At 69.8% G+C, this 20,259-nt stretch overlaps 1 protein-coding gene across 1 annotated transcript in view; it reads left to right on the top strand.

Moving 5' to 3' along the window:
* Nucleotides 1–20,259, top strand: part of LOC140594115 (uncharacterized) — a 93,952-nt gene that overhangs the window by 49,067 nt on the left and 24,626 nt on the right. The window contains exons 17-25 of the mRNA XM_072722496.1: nt 1,438–1,656; nt 2,329–2,423; nt 2,647–2,712; nt 3,274–3,377; nt 17,593–17,641; nt 18,417–18,537; nt 19,206–19,300; nt 19,524–19,589; nt 20,149–20,248. Of these exons, the coding sequence (XP_072578597.1) occupies nt 1,438–1,656; nt 2,329–2,423; nt 2,647–2,712; nt 3,274–3,377; nt 17,593–17,641; nt 18,417–18,537; nt 19,206–19,300; nt 19,524–19,589; nt 20,149–20,248 (915 nt within the window). The remainder of the gene's footprint in view (nt 1–1,437; nt 1,657–2,328; nt 2,424–2,646; nt 2,713–3,273; nt 3,378–17,592; nt 17,642–18,416; nt 18,538–19,205; nt 19,301–19,523; nt 19,590–20,148; nt 20,249–20,259) is intronic.

The following is a 20,259-nucleotide window of genomic DNA, read 5'->3' as shown; positions in this document are numbered from 1 at the left end:
GGGGGGGCATCGGGCGGCTCCTGGCAGCGCTGAGGGGGCCGCACCCCGTACCCCCCCCATGCTCAGATAGTGACCCCAGGGGTTCGCAGCCTGTATCGGGGTCACACCTGCACGACGTTCCCTGCTCTCCTCACGGCGGCTCAGACCTGGAGCCCCGAGGTGCTCTGGGATGGGCGGGCCCGGGGTGCCCCCCACAGAGTCCAGCCCAGGGACACCTGGGAAGACCTGGGGGTGCGCTCAGGGCCACGGATGCCCCGGCTGCGTGGGCTCGGGGCAGGGGTCACGTGGGGCTGGTGGTGTTCCCGGGACACGGGGCCGGGCCAGGCCAGGGCAGCGGAGGAGAGGCGTCAGGGGCTGCGGGGACCGGGGCAGGGGGAGCGCTGGCTCCCATGGGGGCGTGCGGGGGGGGGGGGGGGGGGGCCGCTCCAGGGCTGGAGGCCCGGGGCGCTGGCGGCGCTGGGGGAGCCCGGAGCTGCACACCCCACGGCGGGAGCCGCTCGGAGGCGTCGGACACCCCAGGGTGCACTGAACCCCCGGCACGCTGCACGTGTGAGGTCGCCGCCTGTCCCCGTGCGCAGACCTGACCCCGGAGATCGGCCCCCGCGGAGGGGCCCTGCGGGCCGCGGGGCCTGCGGGGCGGGTGTCGGCACCTCGGCGGCCTCGCTGGGCGGGGGCTGACTGAGCAGAGCCCCCCGCTGTCCCCCCTCCTAGGCAGCGAGCCCTGTTCTGCGTACTGGCAGCCTACTCGCTGTACGACACGGTGAGTGTCCCTGCCCCCGCCTCCTGCCCCGCGGGCGGCCTTGTCCTGAGTGGTGGTGACCAGCGGGACTCACAGTTATGGCCCCGGCTCCACGGCCCCCGAGATGCCGGGGAGGGTCTCTCTCCTTCGGGACGGGCAGGGGGCGGGGTGCAGACCTCCCAGGGGAGGCAGGGCCTGCGTGCCCGAGGGCCGGGGCTGCCCAGGGCCCCCGCGTGCACCGCGGCCGTCCTAGAGCTCGGGTCTGGACCCTGACAGACGGCACTACCGACGAGAGCCCGGGCGGGGAAGGCTCCCACTCCCCCGAAGGGAACGAGGCCGAGGCGCCCAGGAGGCCGCCCCCTTCCACGGCGCATTCCAGAAGGGTCCCCGAGGACCCCAGCTCACACGCTCCCCGGCCCCGCGGGGTGTCCTGGCCCAGCTCCCCTCGTGGGACCTGCCAGGGGCCACAGTCAGGCCCCCCCACCCCCCCCCGCCGACCTGCCCTCGGGGGGGTCTCCAGACCTGGCGGGTCCCCTACAGCCTGGCACAGCTCACGGAGGCCCCTCCTGCTGGCCTGAGGACGGGGGTCCTGGCACGGCGGCCGCAGGGCTCGGTAGCGGGGCCCGGGGTGCTCGCGCCCCAGCTGGTCCGGGTGGCCCTCACCTGCTCCCCCGCCCTCTGGGAGCCCCCTCCGGGAGCCCGGGCTGGGAGGGAGCCGGGGGAGCCTGACGCCCGCGGGGAGGGCTCAGAGGGGGCCTCGGGGCGCACGCCCTCCGTGGGGCTCTGGCTCTTGCAGGAGGTGGGCTACTGCCAGGGCATGAGCGAGATCGCGGCCGTCCTCCTCATGTTCCTGCCCGAGGAGGACGCCTTCTGGGCGCTGGCCCAGCTGATGGTGGGCGACCGGCACTCCATGCACGGTAGGGGCCCGCCGGGGAGCTCAGGAGGGCCTCCCTGCAGGCTGCTGCACCGGGGGGCAGGCGGGGACCCCCCAGCTCGCCCCCCCACGGGCAAGGGCCCCGCCTCCCCGGTGGCCTCGGGGTCCCGGAGCCACGGCCACCCGCCCCACCGTCTGCAGGCCAGGCACGCACTCCCGTTGCTCCCCCAGCCTCCCGCCGGGCTGCCGGCTTGTCCCCCAGGCCCCCCTGCCAGCCCACGGCCACACGGGGCCCAGGGGGCAGCGTCTCCCCCTCCCGGGGGCCCCCAGCCTCACTCCCAAGCCCCACCCACAGCAGAGGGCCGTGCACGCCCATCACCCTCCCCGTGGCCTGCACCCGCTGCCCCTCGGGGCTGGGGACCCGCCTGTCCCCGCGGCGGCCCCCGCAGGAGAGAGGGTGCTGGGTCAGCCGGGCCCGGTCCTCAGCCCCCAGCCCACGCCCCGCGGGGTCTCTGTGAGGACGAGGGTCCCCGGGCCCCGCGCCCCCGGCCTGGGAGGCAGGCCCTGCCCTCTGGGAAGAGCGGATCCAGCCAGGGCTCCGAGGGCGGTGGGCACACGGGGGTCAGGGCGTGGCGGGGAGGCCCCTGCCCCGACACCCCCCACCCCGCCTGGTGCAGGAGGAGGCCCTGACCGTGGGGGCCTGGGGCCTTCTCAGGCTTCTTCGTCCCGGGCTTCCCGAAGCTCCTCAGGTTCCAGAGACATCACGAGCGGGTCCTCCAAAGAGCTCTCCCGGACCTGAGGAAGCACATGGCGAGTGGGGGCGAGTGGGAGCTCCTGAGGCTCCGTCCCCGGAGCCCGGGGCAGGGGGTGGGGGGCATGGCCCTCCCTCCGAGCTGCCCAGAGTTGGGGTCACGTTCCTCCCCCTGGGGCCCGGGGGCGCCCTCGGGGCTGGGCTGGGCCGTGGGGGGGAGCGCGTCCACCCGGCTCCAGGGGCCGCGGCGTGGGGCCTGAGCACCCCCTGCCCTCCCGCCAGGACGAGGAGCAGATGTCCACCGGCATCTACAGCCCCAAATGGTTTCTCCAGTGCTTCCTCGGCCGGGTGAGGCCCCCCCCCCCGGGACCCCCGCTCCCGGACCTGCCCCCTGCCCCCGGGGAGGGCCCAGCTCAGCCCCACCCTCCAGACGAGCCAGGCCCGACCCCGGGGTCCTGAGGCTGAGGCTGAGGCTCGCAGCCCAGCCCGTCCTGGAGAAGCCCAGAGGGTCCCTGGACGAGGTCCCGGGGGGCGGCCCGTCTCTGCCTCAGCTCCCCCGGGGGAGGCCGGGTCAGCCCGGGGTGTGGACGGGCCCTCGGCCCATCGGGCGGCCAGCCTGGGGTCCTCTCGAGGCGTGGTGTCGTCAAGTGCGGGCAGAGTCTGTGCCCCCAGGGGTGCGGGAGGTGCTGGCCGGGGTCGGAACCCGGAGCGGCCGGGAGTCCCTGATCTCCCTGGGAGGAGGGCACGCACGGGGAGGCGGGGGGCGGGGGGGGCGGGGGGCGGGGGGGGGGGGCGCTGCGGGGCCTCGTCGCAGGCAGCCGGGGGCCAGATGGCAGGCCTAGCCTAGCCCCAGCCGAGCCCCCCAGGGGCCCTGCTCAGGCCGCTCCTCCCACCCCGCCGTCCCCCTAGACCCCCTTCTCGCTCACCCTGAAGCTGTGGGATGCCTACGTGTTGGATGGGGAGAGGGTGCTCACGGCCATGGCCTATACCATCCTCAAGGTGCACAGGAGTAAGTGAGCCCCCGGGAGCCCAGGTGTGCCGGGGGCGGGGGGCAGGGGCGGTGACCCTGGGCTCTGAGCAGCACCCAGACCTGGGGCGGGGGGACGGCGGGGCAGGCGGGTGCAGCGGGGCTCCCCGAGTGGAGCAGCGGGCAGGGGCCACCCCGGCCAGCGCACTGCCCGCGGCGCTCCTGGGCACAGCGGGACCCCAGCCGCTGGCCTGGGGGCCCCGGGGGCCCCAGGGCGGGGCCCTCTGGGTCTGACTCTCGCCCACCGCCCAGAGCGCCTCCTGAAGCTGCCCCTGGAAGGGCTCCGGGAGTTCCTCCAGGACTCTCTGGCCCAGCCCTGGGCCCTGGAGGACGAGGCCGTGCTGAGACACCTTCGGGCCTCCATGACCCAGCTCCGCAGGATGCGGTGCGACCTGCCCCCGCCAGGTGGGCTCAGGGCCCCGGCCCCTCCCGACTCGGCCTGCTGGGGCCGCCCACAGGGGACAGAGCCCCCGGGGCCCCCGTCCTCATCTCTGGGGCTCTCCTCTTCTGCTCCAGCCTCGGGGACCCCAGGCCAGGGCTGGGCGGGCGGGTACCCACTGCAGGGCCCGGGCAGCAGTGTGGGGGGCTGAGCACAGGGTCAGGCCGGGGGGGGGGTCACGCGGGAGCCGTGAGGACCCCCGGGGCCCCCAGCGGGGGACACACAGCCTGCTGGAGACGCTGACCCCGTCGGCCTCTTTCCAGCGGGACCTGAGGAGTTCCCCACGAGGCCCCTGGGCCTGGAGCCAGTGTCCCCGGCGCCCGGGCCTCTCCTCCCTTCTCCGGCCTCTGAGCCACCGCCCAGGCTGGAGGAGCCGGCCTCCCCGGGCCCAGCCGCCCGGCCTGAGCCGCCCGGACCCCCTCCCGGCCAGGCCATCGTCCAACTTGCCCCCCAGCCCCGGCGGTGGAACTCCCTCCCCACCCTCCCGGGGCAACAAGGCGGTGCAGGCAGGCGGCCCCGGGACACGGCGGGCTTCGAGACAGAAAACGGGGTCTCCTTCCATTTGGCACCTGCCTGGGCCACCCCAGAGGCCCCGCGACGGACCGGGCCCTGGAGCACCCCCGGGACTCCCATCACGCGGTCCCCCCAGCCCCCTAGGGATGACGCTGTCGGGCCCAGGACACCCTTCCTGCCCCGCGGCCACTGCAGCTCGTGCCCCTCGCTGGGCAGTGACGGGCACAGCCAGGGCAGAGCCAGGGCGGCGCTGAGCCCGCTGCCCCGAGGCCCCGCACAGGCCCGGGACCCTCTGCCCCCCGCGTCCACGGGGCAGCTCGATGCTCGCGGGCCTCGGGGGCAGAGCGTGGCGGTGAGGGCGGGGGCCCGGAGGCTCCGGCCCGCCGTCACCGTGCCCTGCCTCGTCTCGCTGTGCCTCCCGGAGGGCGGCACCGCCCGCACGGGACACCAGCCCCTGACCCAGAGGGACCTGGGCTGGCCTGGCCCCGGGCTCTGTGGGGGCAGGGGCGACTCGAGCGCCTGCCCCAGGCCCAGCGCTAATGGGATCCAGCGCCCCGGGGCCCTGGCCAGGCCTGCGTTCTGGCCCCGGGCCGAACGAGCCCTCTCACAGCAGGATGTGGCCTCCTGGGCCCTGGGCGTGCCCCACAGACCCAGGTCGCTGACCTAGGGCAGCCCTGGGGATCCCGGGACACCCCAGGGCAGGGCAGCGGGGGCAGGCCCGTGGGCCCCACCCCCACCCCCACCCCCACCCCCACCCACACCCACACCAGGAGGCAGGCTCCTCCACGCGCTGGGGCTCCAGCAGTCAGTCACCCGGCCCCGGGGGGCCCGAGGCCGGGGTCCAGCTGCCCTGCGGGGACCCAGCGCAGGAGCCCATGGGCCGCAGGTCCACGTCAGCCCTGCCGCCCCCAGAACCGCCTCTCACCGCCCCGACCTCAGGACACGCGCCCCCACCCGGAGTCGAGTCCGCACAGGCTCCCAGGCGGGGGACTCCAGCACCCGCACCCCTGTGGGATTCCCGCTTTCCTCTAAGGACAGGAAGGTCTCCCAGGGGAAGGCGCGCACCCTCGGCTCTGAGCCCCTGTTTGCTGTTGCAAGTTCAATAAAGTGTTGTTGTGTGAGAGGGCACGGCCGGCTCGTTTCTGCGTCTCCCGGAGCTCTGTGCACGGGGTGCGGAGACACCCCCAGAGAGGAGGAGGGGGCGCCGCCCAGGCCCCGACCAGCCCCTGCGGGGGCGCCGCCAGGCACACACGGCTGACGTCCCCACGTGCCTTCCCGGGGCGGCCAGACGCCAGGGTCAGGACCCCGCAGACTCTACTGCGACTCAGCCTGCGCCCGCGGCCAGGACGGGCCTGGGACAGAGTGACAGCCGGGGAGCCTCAGGTCACCAGGGTCTGTGCTAAGCGCCCTGGGAGGTCTGTGCCCCCTCTGTCCAGGGGGCCTGGGCTGCCCGGGCTCCGGGGCGCTTCCTCCCCTCCCGGCCCCGGGCCTGTGCGCCTGGGGCACAGAGGGCCCGCGGGGCGGTCAGCGTGGCCCCGGAGCGGACGTCAGGACAGCAGGCCCTTGCAGCTCTCACACCTGGGCCACCCTCACCGGGCGGGCTCAGCGTGCACACCCGGTGCTGCTGGATCCCTCGCACCAGAGTGTGGAGGGCACCCTGCACGCCCTGGAGAGTAGGGGCTGGGTGAGCGCGGGGCTCGGCCTGGGGGCAGGCAGCGCAGGGGACCGAGGGACCCCGGCCCCGTCCCCACCCCGACTCCCACACACACACACACACACAGGCAGCCCCAGGGCTCCCCCCACGGGCAGCCGGCCCCTCAGGAGCTCCCCCCAGGGCGGCCCCGAGGTCTGGCTCCCCGCTGGAGCTGGAGAGGCATCGGGGAGAAGAGAAGCGGCCGGCGCTCGGCGGGGACCCGCTGCCACCCACGGGAATGTGGCCGAGCCGGACCTTCCAGCTCAGCTGACCCCCCGGCGGGACGGGACGGCACGGGACGGCACGGGACGGCACGAGGGGGCCCGGGTCGGCCGGGAGAACCCAGCTAGCCGCCCAGCGCCAGCACCGGAAATGATGGTGCTTCTTCAACCGTTTCGGCGTCAGGACGACGCGGCCCGAGGATCAGATCGCGGCACGGCGACAGACAGGCACACACCCCAAACCCAACAAACGTCGGAATCCCCCGACTGTTGTCAGACAGCAGCCGGACGGTTACAGACGGGACGCTGGGGTCCCCGGTAGGACACACGGAGGACGCTCCAGACCACGGCTGCAGAGGCGCTGGAGGCCCGGGGATGCGCCTGCGGGTGCCCACGGGGAGCGCGGGGCGGCGGGAAGCACCCTACAGAGGGGGGCCCCTCCTGGGAAAGGACGCCGGGTCCCCGCGAAGGCTCCCGATGCTGACAGCTGTCCCCCTCTCCTTCAGCTTCTGGTTCCCCCCCCGCCCCATTTTGCTCTTCCTGATTCTCCGTCGGCCTCCGCCCTGCATCCGAGCCACTGACCACACGGGCTTCTTTAGGACGTCGGGTCCCAAAAGGAGGCCGAGCTCTGGCTCCCGGGATCGGGAAGGACCATCGCCGAGGTTTATGCTGATCCCCCCGAGCTCGTGCCTTCCCGGCTCTTCTGTCCTGCAGAACGAGGGGAGGCACGGGCCTTACGGGGAAGGAGGCCCACTCCCACTCGGGCGGGACCGTCCCTCGTGGGGGACCCCGTCATCTGGGCCCGGGAGAGCGAGCGGGGCCATCAAGAACAGGTCGCAGGCTAGACGTGGTCCGCTCTGAGGTTTGTCCTGAAGCGAGGACTCCCCTTCCACGTCACGCTGTCTTAGTTCATCCATTTATTATTTGTTAAAGGTTTTACGTTTATGTCCTCTCTACACCCAACACGGAGTTCCAGCTCACAGTCCTGACATCAAGGTCCCCCGACCAGGCCGGCCAGGCACCCCAGGGCCATGTTTCTCATCTCTTTGCTGGCTCGCCTATCTCTGCACCCAACTGGGACATCGAGTCCACGACGGGGGAGCTTTAGCTACCTCCGAACCCGCAAGAACCCGGAACGTTCTCGCTGTGTCCCCATCCTAGAACGACCTTCGCCGTCGAACAGCAACTCAAATAAATCGGCAGCCAGCCCAATGACTCCTGGTCAAGGAAACGGCCAACTTGTCACGTGTGTGGGCCCCGCTCCCTGGGCTCCCGGGGCTCCCGGGGAGGCTCCGCTTTCTTTAACATCGACCAAGGTCCCAATGACTCCACCGCACCTCGACGCCGGGGCTCAGTTTCTGCCCTGACACGACACAGGCAGCACGTCGGCTTCAGTTACTCCCTGTCAATCAATCAAAGGGAGCCTGGCCGCTCTCGGGGTGGTTGGGGTGGTTGGTAAGAACACGCGACTCTTGTTCTTGGGGCGGAGAGTTCAAGCCCCATGTGGGTGTAGAGATGACAGAAAAATAAAATCTTAAAAAGAAAATCAGTCAGTCGGTCTGGGGGAGACACAGCCCCGGATCCCACAGGGGCAGGGAGCCAGCTGACGGGTCTACGCACACTATTAGAAGCAGCAGAGCACAAAGTCAGAACTTCCAGAAGTCTGCTAGAGGGGGGGACACGCCGGCCTCGACGGTGCTCGGGAGGCGAAGTGGGGGGCGGCCCCTGGAGCGACAGGGTGGGCTCAGGGTCCCCGGGGTCCCAAGGACGGTGGCGCCAACGGTTCCCAGGCCCAGGAGCGGGGACCCCGGCCGAGGGCCGCGGGACTAGGGCCAGCTGTCTGCCCTGTGTGGCCACAAACTGCAAACCCCTGTGCGGTCACGGGGCCGCGCCCCTGGGCCGGGCCAGCAAAGGCCAGAAGTGGGAGGAGACCCTCCCGGGCGGGAGGAGCACGGGTCTCCCCCAGGGCAGCCCCTAAAACTTGGAGGTTTGAAACTCAGTCACTTGTCCGAGATAAAAAGAAAAAAAACAAAACAAAACAAAACTCGGACACAGGCAGGGTGAACGCAGGGTTCTGACAGAAACGGTGGAGACAAGAGGGCTTGATGGCACATCAGAAACTATATGCCAATAGGACAACCTACAAGAAATGGACACCGTGACACTATATATAGAAAACTACAAAAATGAACAAACAAAAAAATGTTAGAACCGGTAAATGAATTCAGTAAAGTCACAGGATACATAATTAATGCACAGAATTCTGTTGCATTCCTATACCTCAGTAAGAAGGTAAGAAAAAGAGAAACTAAGACATTAATAAAAATAAATTTAAAATGAAACAAAAAATAATATTATACTTAAGAAAAAACCTAAGGAAACAGCTATAAAAACTTACTCTGAAGACGATGATGGAAAGAAATCGATGACACAAAGAAACGGGAAGAGACACTCCACACTCGTGGACTGAAAGGGTACGAAGTGTCTTCACAACCGAGAGCAGCCCAGACATTCCTATAAACCCTATCAAAATGCCCCCAGCATTTCTCACAGAGCTAAGATAAATGATCTTCAACTTTGCATGGAACCTCAAAAGACCCCAGACAGGCGAAGCAGCCTTGCAAAAGAAAAGCAAAGTAGGAAGCTTCACATCGCTAGATTTCCAGTTATGTCACAAAACTGTTGTGATGAAGACAGTACGGTCCTGGCACGACAACGGACACACAGACCGAGAGCACAGAGCAGACCTCCCAGAAATGAACCCACAACTATGTCGTCGTTTAATCCTTGATAAAGCTGGAAAGAATATCCAGTGGGGAAAAAAATCTACAAATGGTGTTGGAAAAACTGGATAGACACAAGCCAAAGAATGAAATTTCTAGTTTTTGATTTTACTTTTGTGTGTGGCTAAATTCCTAGAAAATATATAACCTACCAAAACTGACACATAGAGAAATAGAAAATTTGAATAGACCAATTCTCAGCGAAGCTGTTGAGTAATAGAAAAAAAATTCCCAAAACGCAGAAGTCCACGACCAGATGGCTTCATGAGTGAATTCTATGAAACATTTAAAGAAGTATTAAAGCCTAGAAAGAGTATTATGCTAAGCACAATATGCCAACCCTAACCCTAACCCTAACCCTAACCCTGACCCTGACCCTGACCCTAACCCTGACCCGGAAGCCTCCCCGCGGGTCCTGAGGAGGCCGGGCCCCTGTGGGCGTGGACGCGACCCCCACACGGCTGTTTCCCGTCTGTTGACTACGTGGGACTCCCAGCGCTGAGAGGGCACCTCCGTGGCTTGTTCCTGCTCTCGGGGGAGACGATTTCAGGTCGTCACCCTCGGGGATGACGTCAGCTGCGGGCCTTCCTACGCGGCCTCTCCTCTGTTGACAGACCTTTCCTAAAACCCCCTGTGCTTTTCATGCTTTGTTCTGTCAAATGCGTTTTCTGCGACTCTTGAGGGGATCGTCTCCTTTCTCTTTGTTTTTGTTGTTTTTTTAAAGATTTTATTTATATATCCTTGAGAGACACCGAGAGACGAGAGAGAGAGAGAGAGAGAGAGAGAGAGAGAGAGAGAGAGAGGCAGAGACACGGGCAGAGGGAGAAGAAGGCTCCGTGCAGGGAGCCCGATGTGGGACTCGATCCCGGGACTCCAGGATCACGCCCTGGGCCGAAGGGAAGGCAGGCGCTGAAGCGCTGAGCCCCGCCGCCCCCCTCCGCCCCGGGCCGCCCCATGTCCTTTCTCTGGTTAACGGGATGGATCGTGCTGAGTGATCAGAGGGGCCGCGGGGGGCAGGTGGGCAACGTGGATGAACAAATAGGGAAAGCTACAAGCGTGTGGTTCTAAATAAAGGAATCCCGGAAATTTAGAAAGTACGGCCTGGCAATAGAGTCAGGACCGTGGGGACAACTCGGTACGGGGACAGACGGTGACGCCGCTTCTCGCGGGGAGAGCTGAGCGAGGCACAGAATTGTCAAGTCGCCAGCTGTAGCCCTGAAACTACTGTCCCCTTGGGTGTCGACGGCACTTCAATAGATACCAAGGAAAAGGGGTTTCCGGTGGGAATCCCGGTGGGTCCGTGAAAGGCATTTACACGGTCGTGACGCACACGAAGGCGCCTCTGCAGAGGGGATCCAGATGCTCACGTGTCTTCATGTTAATGTTTAGAAGATGTACTTGGGAGACGGTGCGGGGGGCAGGGGCGGAGGGACAGGGGGAACCTGGAGCGGACTCCTCACCCACCGGAGACCGAGCCCCACCCGAGGCTCCACGCCACAACCTGGAGATCCTGGCTTGAGCCAAACTCAAGAGTCGACGTGGAACCGACGGACGGAACCACCCAGGAGCCCCTCAAATGCTCCTAACTGCAACCCCACGCTGTGAACCCTGGGGGGCGGAGGGGGGCATCTGTGACCCCCAGTCTGCCTTGAAGGGCGGGAGGCCTGCAGGGCCCGAGGATGGGAACTGAGGATGCGGGAGGCTGCCTGCATCGCCTTCCCGCCCGGCGTGGGGACAGGACCCTCCCCCGGGACCCTCGGCCACCAGGGTGAGGGCTGAGTGCTGATTGGACCCCGCCTGCCCACAGTGATGATGCGGGACCCCGCTCTGGGCGGAACTGTGGTGCCCCCGGGTTCCACCGCTGCCTGGTGCCCACTCTGCGTCCGCAGACCTTCGGAGGCACCGGTGCTCCGGATCTGGCTCGCAGCGACCCGACTCTCCTGCTCTCCCCAGTAGCCCAGGACTCGTCTCTCCTCAGTACCCCCACCCTCCCACTCTCCCCAGTACCCCGCTACTCCCACTCTCCCCAGTACCCCGCTACTCCCACTCTCCCCAGTACCCCCACCCTCCCACTCTCCCCAGTACCCCCACCCTCCCACTCTCCCCAGTACCCCGCTACTCCCACTCTCCCCAGTACCCCCACCCTCCCACTCTCCCCAGTACCCCCACCCTCCCACACTCCCCAGTACCCCAGTGCATAAAGAGGAGGCGCCCACACAGCGACAGGTCACAGGTGAGTGGCAGCTGATCCCTGATCCCCGCGGGCCACAGTGGGGCCTGTGGATCCGCGTGGGGGCACAGGCCTCCCGCGCTGGGGTCCACAACACCCCGACCCCCATGCGATGACCGTGAGCAGCTCCCACAGCCCTTCCACAGCCCCACGGGGTGAGAGCGGCCACCCTGCTGCCCCCCGTCCAGGGAAGGAGGCTGCAGTCGGAACTCAGGCAGCTCCCCCGGGACCCCCGCTCCCCTGTAAGCCCTCTGCTGTGCAGGCACCCAAGCCATGACCTTTCCAGCCTGTCCTAGACGCATGGACCCCGACAGGGGTGACTGTCACCCCCCCATCCCGCCCTGCGCCCGCTGGGTCCCCCTGGCCCGTGAGCAGGCTTGCTCTTCAGGCTCCAAAGAACGTGGAGTCCCTCGTGCTCCCCCAGGGCCCCCCTCAGGCTATTCACACATCGCTGCCCTCAGGGTGGGGAGTTCGGTCGCACTCTTGCTGGCATCAGGTTTTAATTTTGATGAAGTCCAGTCCGTCGCTTTCTCCCCTTGGTCGTGTGCTTGTGGAATCTCGGAGAAACCTTCGATTCCCGCCCCCCCCCCCCCCAAGCCCACAGGGACACTCGCTGGCCGGCCCACCCACCACCATCTCTGCACCGGCCCCGGGCTGGGAGACGTCACCCCCGAGCATCAGGTGGGCAGTTCCCCGGAGCCCCTGGGTCCCCCGCCCGTGTGCTCCTGATACCGGGGTGGGAGCGCTCTGTGACCCCAGCGTGACGGCGTGCCCTGGGACAGTGGCTGGGAAGGTGGACTGTCGGTGGGCGACGGACAGACAGACAGGCAGCGAGGGCCCGTGTGTGATGCCTGTGCCCCTCGGGGCTACGGGGTTGTCTCCGGCTCCGGTCAGACAGAGGGGCGCCCGCCCACGGGGAGCACCCGGACGCACGTGTCCTCGGAAGGTTCTCACGCGCCGTCATCCTTGGATGTGTTTGGATTGCAGCACGATGCAGGAGGACCCGGAGACCCTGCTGGCCTTGCAAAGGGCCAATATCGTGGCCCAGTACCATCAGGTGAGGCCCACCAGAAGGGACCATAGACACTACACACCCACGACAGGGGGGACCGTACCTGCAAGAGCAGGTGAGGCTCAAGAGGGGATCAGAGCCAAGGATGAGCCAGGTCAGCCCAGGCAAGGACCACAGTCACCAGGAACAAGTGAGACCCTGGGGATGGTCCCGGTGTAGTAGCAACTAAGGGTCCATCCTGGATCCTCGTCATTGGTAGCGGAGGAGCCCAGGCACCAGGTACAGGTGAGGCCCGGGTGGGGACCAGAGTCACCAGGTCCAGATGAAGACCACAGCTACCAGGTCCAGGTGAGCCCAGGTGGGGACCAGAGTCACCAGGTTCAGGTGAGGCCAAGGTGGGGACCACAGTCGCAGATCCACATGAGGCTCAGGTGGAGACCAGAGTCACCTGGGTGAAGCCCAGTTGGGGACTAGAGTCACCAGGCCTGGGTGAGGGCCAGGTAGGGATCAGAGTCACCAGGTCAAGTGAGGCCCAGGTGGGGACCACAGTCGCCGGGTCCGGGTGAGGCCCAGGGGGGGATCGTCACTGATAGACAGAAGCAGGTGAGGCTGCCAGGCTGCGCCCACTCTGGCGCCCGGCCAATCTCAGAGGGTCGGCGCTCCCTCAGGATCCAGGGGAGGGAGGAGCCCTTCTGCTCCCTCCTGTCTCTGTCCCCACTCCCCTGCTCTGATCGGTCCCCACCACGGAGCCCCCTCTGTTGCAGGCGCCCCAAGCAGGGTCTCCGCAGGACCTGTCACTGTGCAAGGTCGCCGACCACCAGGGCTTTCTGCAGTGAGTCCCCTGGACACCCCTCATCCATCCCAGGGCGGGTGGCCTTTGCAGGAACACCTCTCTGGAGGCTGACCCCCCCGCCCCCAGGTCGGGACCTGGTCCCCTGGAGCCCTCTGAGGGCCATGTCTGCGCTGGGTTGCAGCTGAGACACCCCGGAGGCCGACCCGGGACGTGGGCAGGAAGGGAGCTGGGCCCGGGGGAGGCCCCTGGACACTCAGAGGAGGGGCCCCCACGCCTGCTTTGGGCAGGCCCAGGTGTCAGCCTGCTGCATCCGGGGGTGGTGGTGGGGTGGGGTGTCCAGTCCCTTCAGCAGGGGATCCCGCCCGTGAGGGGCTCTGGGGCCGGGGCGTGCTCTCCGTAGGGGGACGGCCTGGTCTGGGCCGAGTCCGCAGGGGTGCTCTCGCCCACACCCGAAGGCTTTTGCGGGGCTGCAGGTGGATGCCGGGGACCAGGCCAGCGCAGGGAGGGGGGGGGGGCCGCAGAGGGAGGCCCCGACCAGGCAGGAGGAGGTAAGAGGAGGAGGGGGCTGCCCTGGGCGGGAAGGAGGGAGGGGACAGCCCAGTGGCCTAGGTCGCAGGGGACGAGGCTGATGGGTCAACAGCCCCACGAGAACCTGACGGACGCTGGAGACCCCAGGTGGGGCCCCCTCGGCCCTGCTCACGGCCCAGTGTCTGCTGGGATGGCTCAGGGGTGGTCGTGCTCAGGGGCTCCGACAGGACGGGAGGTGAAATGGGCCAGGGTGGCAGAGGGGACAGCAGAGAGGGGAGCCCGGGGACAGCAGGGGGACGGCCAGGGGGCAGGGGGAGGCCGGCTGGACGCTGGGCAGTCAGGCCCTGGGGAGGCGGGGGGACCTCAGCGGGACGGTCACGGGGCACCCGGGCCACGCTGACAGCTCTAGGGCTGGTCCATCGAGGAGGGGGGCAGGTCACCCCCTGGGGGCGCCGAGGGGTCCCCGCCCAGCCCACCACCGGCAAACACCCTCCTCAGACCCCCCAGACGCCGCCCCCGCCCGCCCTCAGGCCGCTGGCAGCCCCTGCCCTCCCCGGGGGAGCCCTGCCCTCCCCAGGACGCTGGGTGCAGACGGGGTGTGTGTGTGTGTGTGTGTGTGTGTGTGTGTGTGTGTGTGTGTGTGTGTGTGTGGGTGTGTGTGTGGCTGTGGGGCCGGGGCCTCAGGGCTCTGCGTCTCCTGCCTTCCAGGGACAGGGAGCTGCCCGACCCCAGCCCCCGCGAGGCCAAGGTGAGAGCCCGTCCTGGGCCCCGGGCAGGACGTGGGGGGGAGCTGGGGCCAGCTGTCTGCACCGCGTCCCCCAGGACATCCCCGGGCGTCTCCCCAGTCCCCCGTCCCAGCGCTGCACGGGCCGCCGGGAACACACCCGAGACCCGGAGCCGCGGTCCGCGGGGGGCCCTGTGCCTTCCTGGCTCCTCCGGGTCCCGCGGGGCACTGGACGCGGCCCGAGCGCCCACCTCCCGCGGCGGGAGCCTCACCTGCGGCCCCCGCCTGTCCTCTCCCAGAAACTCCGCCAGGAGACCCGGCGCGCGGACAAATGGATAAAAATGCTCAAGCGATGGGACCACTACCTCCCCAGCGAGAAGGTGGGGCGCTGGGTGCCCCCGAGGGCTCTCCGTCCTGACGGGCCTGGGGGGCCGCCCTCAGTGTCCTCCTGCCCCGTCCTCGGGGGAGCCCCCTGCCTGGGGAGAGTCTGCTGGGAGCCCGGGCCTCCCTCCCCAGGCCCCGGGACGGCGGTGGGGGAGCGTCAGGTCGGGGCCAGGGTCCCTGCTCCTCGCGGGGGACGGGTGGGGGGGCCCAGATCCAGGGAGACCCAGCCTCTCTGCAGACACCCTGGAGCCGACGCCGGAACCTTCTAGATGCCTCGTGTTCCCTGGGCTCCAAGGGGCCGCCCTGGGCCCCTCTCACCAGCACTGCCTTCCTCCCCGCAGCTGCGACGCAGGGTCTACAAGGGGGTCCCGCCCCAGGTGCGGGGACAGGTGTGGCTGCGATTGCTGAACGTCGACCAGGTTAAGGCCAGCAATGCCGGGAAATACCAGGTGGGACCCGACCCGTCTACTCCCCGGGGACCCTCGGTCCCCTCCCTGCCCAGGGCTGACCCTCCGTGACCCCTCCCCACCCGGGCTGATCCTCCACGTCCCCTCCCTGTCCAGGGCTGACCCTCAGTCCCCTCCCCGCCCACGACAGCTGGGCACAGGCCCTCACGCAGGCCCCGCGGGCACGGTGGGCACTACCGCCGTCCCCGGCCTCCCAGGGGAAGGGTGGAGGTTCCTGCAGGACACACTCCCGTGGTGGCCCCGGGGCTCCCTGCCCAGGACGGCAGCTGCTGACAGGTCGGGGTCTGTGTCCCTGACGCCGGCTCCTCCTCCCGGGGTCTCCCCGCAGGCAATGAAGGAGGCGGCCCTGGTCTCCTCCCGGGACATCGTGCAGATCGACCTGGACGTCAACCGCACGTTCCGCAGTCACACCATGTTCTGGGACCGCTACGGGGTCGGGTGAGGCTGCTGGGCCAGCGGGGTTCGGGGGTCGGGGGCCCGGCCTGGGAGAGGCCCGGGGGCTTCTGTGCTGGGGACACGGGGTCTCCGAGGCCGGGGGGAGCGACGGCAGCAAACAACACACTGCCACGTGGTAGGGTGCTGGGGATGACCCCCGTGCCCCCAACCCCAGGGTCTCGGGGATGGGGAGGCCGCAGGACGGGGCCTCCAGGGGTCACCGTCTGAGCTGAACCCCAAGGGGGTGAGGGGCGGCCCCGTGAAGAGCAGGGGGCCGGGGTGGGGGCGTGGGGGGCACGAAGGGGACCTGGGGCCAGGGTGCATGGCCGCGGCTGGACCGGGACACGTGGACCCGACGAGGGTCGGACAGGTCAGGGTGACACCCACCCTCCGGTGCTTTATGTACTTCTGAATTCTGGGCATTTTGTTTTAGACAATTTGCACTTGGTGAGCACACACGGCATGACGCCCCCCCCCCCCCCCCCCTCAGACGCCGCCCCGGTCCAGGCAGGCCCTCCGCGGAGCACACGGGGCCCCAGGGGCAGGGGCAGGGGTCACAGCAAACCCCAGACTGGGGTCGCCTTTATCTGTAGACGTCTCCGTGTGCACCTTAGAGAAGGGGGTGCCCTGTGTCCGCAGCCCCCCACCCCATCCCCTCACCCACCGCCCCCACGCCATCCCCCTGCATCACCCCCCACACCATCCCCCACAACCCCAGACCCCCACCCCTACACTATCGGTCCCGCCCCCACCCCCACCCCACCCCCACGAGGACGCGGTGCAGCTGCCCCCTGTGGGACATGCTCAGCCTCCCCGGCCACCTTGGGGTTCTCTGGACGGCCTGCTCCCGTCAGAAGCCCGGGTGTCCCGCAGAGTCCCCAGGGGCCGCGGGGAGGTGGGGAAGGCAGGGAGCCCCCCGACAGGGGCTTGCAGGTGGGTGGAGCATAGGGTGCAGCTACCTGTGTGTGCAGCGGGCGGGGTGTGTGGGAGCCCGGGACCCCAGGGGTGACCTGCAGGGGCGCCAGGGGCGGGGCTGGGGAGACGCCAGGCATGGGTGGCTGGGCTTCCCGGGCGGGCCGCTCGGACCGTCTCCCCACGAGAACTCGGTGCTCCTCCCTGCAGGGAACCTGCTGCCCCCCGGGGCCCCCGCGGCCCTCAGAGCGCGGCCGGGTCAGGCTGACCTGTGACCCCCGGCCCGGGGGGAGCCGGCCTCCAGCAGCCCGGGCCCGGGGGCCGCGGAGCCGGGGTGCAGACTCAGGCCGCCGTGCGGGGGGGCATCGGGCGGCTCCTGGCAGCGCTGAGGGGGCCGCACCCCGTACCCCCCCCATGCTCAGATAGTGACCCCAGGGGTTCGCAGCCTGTATCGGGGTCACACCTGCACGACGTTCCCTGCTCTCCTCACGGCGGCTCAGACCTGGAGCCCCGAGGTGCTCTGGGATGGGCGGGCCCGGGGTGCCCCCCACAGAGTCCAGCCCAGGGACACCTGGGAAGACCTGGGGGTGCGCTCAGGGCCACGGATGCCCCGGCTGCGTGGGCTCGGGGCAGGGGTCACGTGGGGCTGGTGGTGTTCCCGGGACACGGGGCCGGGCCAGGCCAGGGCAGCGGAGGAGAGGCGTCAGGGGCTGCGGGGACCGGGGCAGGGGGAGCGCTGGCTCCCATGGGGGCGTGCGGGGGGGGGGGGGGGGGGGCCGCTCCAGGGCTGGAGGCCCGGGGCGCTGGCGGCGCTGGGGGAGCCCGGAGCTGCACACCCCACGGCGGGAGCCGCTCGGAGGCGTCGGACACCCCAGGGTGCACTGAACCCCCGGCACGCTGCACGTGTGAGGTCGCCGCCTGTCCCCGTGCGCAGACCTGACCCCGGAGATCGGCCCCCGCGGAGGGGCCCTGCGGGCCGCGGGGCCTGCGGGGCGGGTGTCGGCACCTCGGCGGCCTCGCTGGGCGGGGGCTGACTGAGCAGAGCCCCCCGCTGTCCCCCCTCCTAGGCAGCGAGCCCTGTTCTGCGTACTGGCAGCCTACTCGCTGTACGACACGGTGAGTGTCCCTGCCCCCGCCTCCTGCCCCGCGGGCGGCCTTGTCCTGAGTGGTGGTGACCAGCGGGACTCACAGTTATGGCCCCGGCTCCACGGCCCCCGAGATGCCGGGGAGGGTCTCTCTCCTTCGGGACGGGCAGGGGGCGGGGTGCAGACCTCCCAGGGGAGGCAGGGCCTGCGTGCCCGAGGGCCGGGGCTGCCCAGGGCCCCCGCGTGCACCGCGGCCGTCCTAGAGCTCGGGTCTGGACCCTGACAGACGGCACTACCGACGAGAGCCCGGGCGGGGAAGGCTCCCACTCCCCCGAAGGGAACGAGGCCGAGGCGCCCAGGAGGCCGCCCCCTTCCACGGCGCATTCCAGAAGGGTCCCCGAGGACCCCAGCTCACACGCTCCCCGGCCCCGCGGGGTGTCCTGGCCCAGCTCCCCTCGTGGGACCTGCCAGGGGCCACAGTCAGGCCCCCCCACCCCCCCCCGCCGACCTGCCCTCGGGGGGGTCTCCAGACCTGGCGGGTCCCCTACAGCCTGGCACAGCTCACGGAGGCCCCTCCTGCTGGCCTGAGGACGGGGGTCCTGGCACGGCGGCCGCAGGGCTCGGTAGCGGGGCCCGGGGTGCTCGCGCCCCAGCTGGTCCGGGTGGCCCTCACCTGCTCCCCCGCCCTCTGGGAGCCCCCTCCGGGAGCCCGGGCTGGGAGGGAGCCGGGGGAGCCTGACGCCCGCGGGGAGGGCTCAGAGGGGGCCTCGGGGCGCACGCCCTCCGTGGGGCTCTGGCTCTTGCAGGAGGTGGGCTACTGCCAGGGCATGAGCGAGATCGCGGCCGTCCTCCTCATGTTCCTGCCCGAGGAGGACGCCTTCTGGGCGCTGGCCCAGCTGATGGTGGGCGACCGGCACTCCATGCACGGTAGGGGCCCGCCGGGGAGCTCAGGAGGGCCTCCCTGCAGGCTGCTGCACCGGGGGGCAGGCGGGGACCCCCCAGCTCGCCCCCCCACGGGCAAGGGCCCCGCCTCCCCGGTGGCCTCGGGGTCCCGGAGCCACGGCCACCCGCCCCACCGTCTGCAGGCCAGGCACGCACTCCCGTTGCTCCCCCAGCCTCCCGCCGGGCTGCCGGCTTGTCCCCCAGGCCCCCCTGCCAGCCCACGGCCACACGGGGCCCAGGGGGCAGCGTCTCCCCCTCCCGGGGGCCCCCAGCCTCACTCCCAAGCCCCACAGCAGAGGGCCGTGCACGCCCATCACCCTCCCCGTGGCCTGCACCCGCTGCCCCTCGGGGCTGGGGACCCGCCTGTCCCCGCGGCGGCCCCCGCAGGAGAGAGGGTGCTGGGTCAGCCGGGCCCGGTCCTCAGCCCCCAGCCCACGCCCCGCGGGGTCTCTGTGAGGACGAGGGTCCCCGGGCCCCGCGCCCCCGGCCTGGGAGGCAGGCCCTGCCCTCTGGGAAGAGCGGATCCAGCCAGGGCTCCGAGGGCGGTGGGCACACGGGGGTCAGGGCGTGGCGGGGAGGCCCCTGCCCCGACACCCCCCACCCCGCCTGGTGCAGGAGGAGGCCCTGACCGTGGGGGCCTGGGGCCTTCTCAGGCTTCTTCGTCCCGGGCTTCCCGAAGCTCCTCAGGTTCCAGAGACATCACGAGCGGGTCCTCCAAAGAGCTCTCCCGGACCTGAGGAAGCACATGGCGAGTGGGGGCGAGTGGGAGCTCCTGAGGCTCCGTCCCCGGAGCCCGGGGCAGGGGGTGGGGGGCATGGCCCTCCCTCCGAGCTGCCCAGAGTTGGGGTCACGTTCCTCCCCCTGGGGCCCGGGGGCGCCCTCGGGGCTGGGCTGGGCCGTGGGGGGGAGCGCGTCCACCCGGCTCCAGGGGCCGCGGCGTGGGGCCTGAGCACCCCCTGCCCTCCCGCCAGGACGAGGAGCAGATGTCCACCGGCATCTACAGCCCCAAATGGTTTCTCCAGTGCTTCCTCGGCCGGGTGAGGCCCCCCCCCCCGGGACCCCCGCTCCCGGACCTGCCCCCTGCCCCCGGGGAGGGCCCAGCTCAGCCCCACCCTCCAGACGAGCCAGGCCCGACCCCGGGGTCCTGAGGCTGAGGCTGAGGCTCGCAGCCCAGCCCGTCCTGGAGAAGCCCAGAGGGTCCCTGGACGAGGTCCCGGGGGGCGGCCCGTCTCTGCCTCAGCTCCCCCGGGGGAGGCCGGGTCAGCCCGGGGTGTGGACGGGCCCTCGGCCCATCGGGCGGCCAGCCTGGGGTCCTCTCGAGGCGTGGTGTCGTCAAGTGCGGGCAGAGTCTGTGCCCCCAGGGGTGCGGGAGGTGCTGGCCGGGGTCGGAACCCGGAGCGGCCGGGAGTCCCTGATCTCCCTGGGAGGAGGGCACGCACGGGGAGGCGGGGGGCGGGGGGCGGGGGGCGGGGGGGGGGGGCGCTGCGGGGCCTCGTCGCAGGCAGCCGGGGGCCAGATGGCAGGCCTAGCCTAGCCCCAGCCGAGCCCCCCAGGGGCCCTGCTCAGGCCGCTCCTCCCACCCCGCCGTCCCCCTAGACCCCCTTCTCGCTCACCCTGAAGCTGTGGGATGCCTACGTGTTGGATGGGGAGAGGGTGCTCACGGCCATGGCCTATACCATCCTCAAGGTGCACAGGAGTAAGTGAGCC

This window comes from Vulpes vulpes, chromosome 10 (genome assembly GCF_048418805.1).
Source record: "Vulpes vulpes isolate BD-2025 chromosome 10, VulVul3, whole genome shotgun sequence".
In the NCBI taxonomy this organism is placed as follows: domain Eukaryota; kingdom Metazoa; phylum Chordata; class Mammalia; order Carnivora; family Canidae; genus Vulpes; species Vulpes vulpes.
Note: the sequence above shows the minus strand (reverse complement) of the source record. Positions and strands in the feature narration are given on the sequence as shown.